The sequence below is a fragment of the Arachis duranensis genome, chromosome 6 (assembly GCF_000817695.3).
Source record: "Arachis duranensis cultivar V14167 chromosome 6, aradu.V14167.gnm2.J7QH, whole genome shotgun sequence".
NCBI classification, from domain to species: Eukaryota; Viridiplantae; Streptophyta; class Magnoliopsida; order Fabales; family Fabaceae; genus Arachis; species Arachis duranensis.
The window spans coordinates 98,330,441-98,332,442 of NC_029777.3; the positions used below are offsets into that span (position 1 = coordinate 98,330,441).

A 2,002-nucleotide genomic window follows, 5' to 3' on the forward strand; every position below is an offset into this window, starting at 1 on the left:
ATAAAAATATTTAAAAATTAGATTTATATTTATAATTTTTTTATTTTTTTAAAATTATAAAATTAAATCTCAAATTTATATATTCGTAAAATTTTATTTTCAACCTTAATTTTTTTTATCTCCACATGAAAAAATACTCAATTTATTTATATCAATGAATAACGCAAACGCATCATATTTGTCCATTTAAAAACAAAATAGCCTTTCAGAGCGCACAAAACATCTGAGAGAGACATACAGTGACAGTGTGACACAATTACACACGTCACAGTTTGGGGCATAAGCATGGGGCATAATTATTTTGTTTACCGTTCGTCTCCGGTTCCTCCTTCTCCTTCCTCCCTCACTGTTGTTCTCTGTTACGTTTTCTCTGTCTTCTCCCGAAGCCGCTACTGCTGTTGCGTGAGGCTTAGTCTCTGTTCGGGTCTCAACTTTACGATCGCAGAGAAATACCGCCGCCAGGAGTAGTGGTGGCTTGGCCACGATTGAGGGAACACGACGGAACAGAACGCCTCCTCTCATCTTCGCCGCTTCGTTAACTCGGGTCGTTGCGAGCTTTCCCTTCGTGGAGGCGCCGCTTGCTGCCACCGGGTCGTTCGTCGCGGTCTTTCTCGCAGCTGCTTCGCCTACGACCGGCGCGTCCGTGAACCAGCAAGGCGGCTTTGGGGTCGGTTCCAGATCCAATAGATCTGCCGCGGCTGTTCCGAGTGGTTCTGCGGTTGTGGACGTCGTCGCCTTCCTCAGCTGGTTCTGTTCCCCACTACGTACGATCGCCGGTGTTCAGAGGTCGTGTTTTGGCATTCAGGTAGGTCGATTCCTGAATCAGAATCTCCCATTGCAGATATGGAATTGTTGTTTTGATGCTAAAAACTTATGTAAGGTGTTGAATTAGATTGTTGAATTCTTGAGGTTGTAATTTCTGTATCCTCAGTCTGTAATTTCGTTTGCTCTTGAATTTCGATTGATGATTCAGCTTCTAATTTTCTGATTTCGTGTTCTGTTGATGGCTTTTCTGTTGTGTCTACTATGGAACACTGGATTTGAATTTTTGCTTGAAATTCTGAATCTGGAATTTGATATTGTGATTGATATGTAATTTCGGTTGATGAATTTTTTTTTGAATCTGGTTCTGGTGTTGATATGATAATTTTGGCTTTGAAAATTCTGAAAAAGGATTTTTCTATCTTTCTTCATAAAATTTTGCTAAATAAAATGCATCCCGAAGAGTTTTAGGATCATCAAAGATAATTTCTCTATGGATATAATTGTTCAATCCATTGAGAAAATTCTTCAATATTTCAGCATCATTCAAATCCGATTTTTGAACCTAAGATAAAAAGGCAGTAAAATACTCAACTACACTTCCAATTTGCTCCATTAGAGGTAAGATTGCCAAACCACCATGAAAATGGAAAATGGTGGCCAATGAAAGCCCCAATGTAAGGAGGAAGAATTTAAGAGATAGGAATCAATCACTAAAATCATTCATTGCAATTACATTCTTACTAATTACTATATCTATTTATTTATAGTAGATTAATAACTAGTAAAACTATCTTAATTGGACTATTGGGCACATTTTTATTCGTTACAATTTTTCATCTAGCCGCAGTAGTATAATTAAAGCTTCAATCTTATGTTTTGAGCTGTGTAGCTCAGGCCCGTTGTTTTCGAATCGCACGTCGTGGAGGAGACGCCTCTGCTGTTATGTTGAACCTGCAGCAGAAGAAAAGCGAGGCTGACGGTAAGTAACACTAGAACTAGAAATAGTTATGTTTTGAAATCAGCAGAAATGGTGCATCAATGTGTTCGCCTTTTCTTGTTTTGAATATAAGCTATTCCAATGGCCGCTCAAGATGATCCCATGCTGCTTCCCACCCTCTCTCCTCCCAACACCTACCAAGCTGTGGTCAACGGCGGCACCTTTGACCGATTGCACGATGGCCACCGCCTCTTCCTCACCGTCTCTCTCTCTCTCTCTCTCTCTCTCTCTCTCTCTCTC

The 2,002-nt window shown here is 40.1% G+C and overlaps 1 protein-coding gene across 3 annotated transcripts in view; it reads left to right on the plus strand.

Moving 5' to 3' along the window:
* The first annotated feature begins 220 nt into the window (after positions 1-220).
* The window catches only part of LOC107494915 (phosphopantetheine adenylyltransferase), a 3,872-nt gene continuing 2,090 nt past the window's right edge, over positions 221-2,002 (plus strand). The window contains exons 1-3 of one of the 3 annotated variants that reach the window (XM_021125185.2): positions 221-805; positions 1,660-1,744; positions 1,836-1,963. In XM_021125185.2, the coding sequence (XP_020980844.1) occupies positions 1,708-1,744; positions 1,836-1,963 (165 nt within the window). In that variant the 5' untranslated portion in view covers positions 221-805; positions 1,660-1,707. Of the gene's footprint in view, positions 806-1,654; positions 1,745-1,835; positions 1,964-2,002 lie in introns of all 3 variants that reach the window. The other 2 variants (XM_021125184.2, XM_016115957.3) reach the window with 2 other exon arrangements.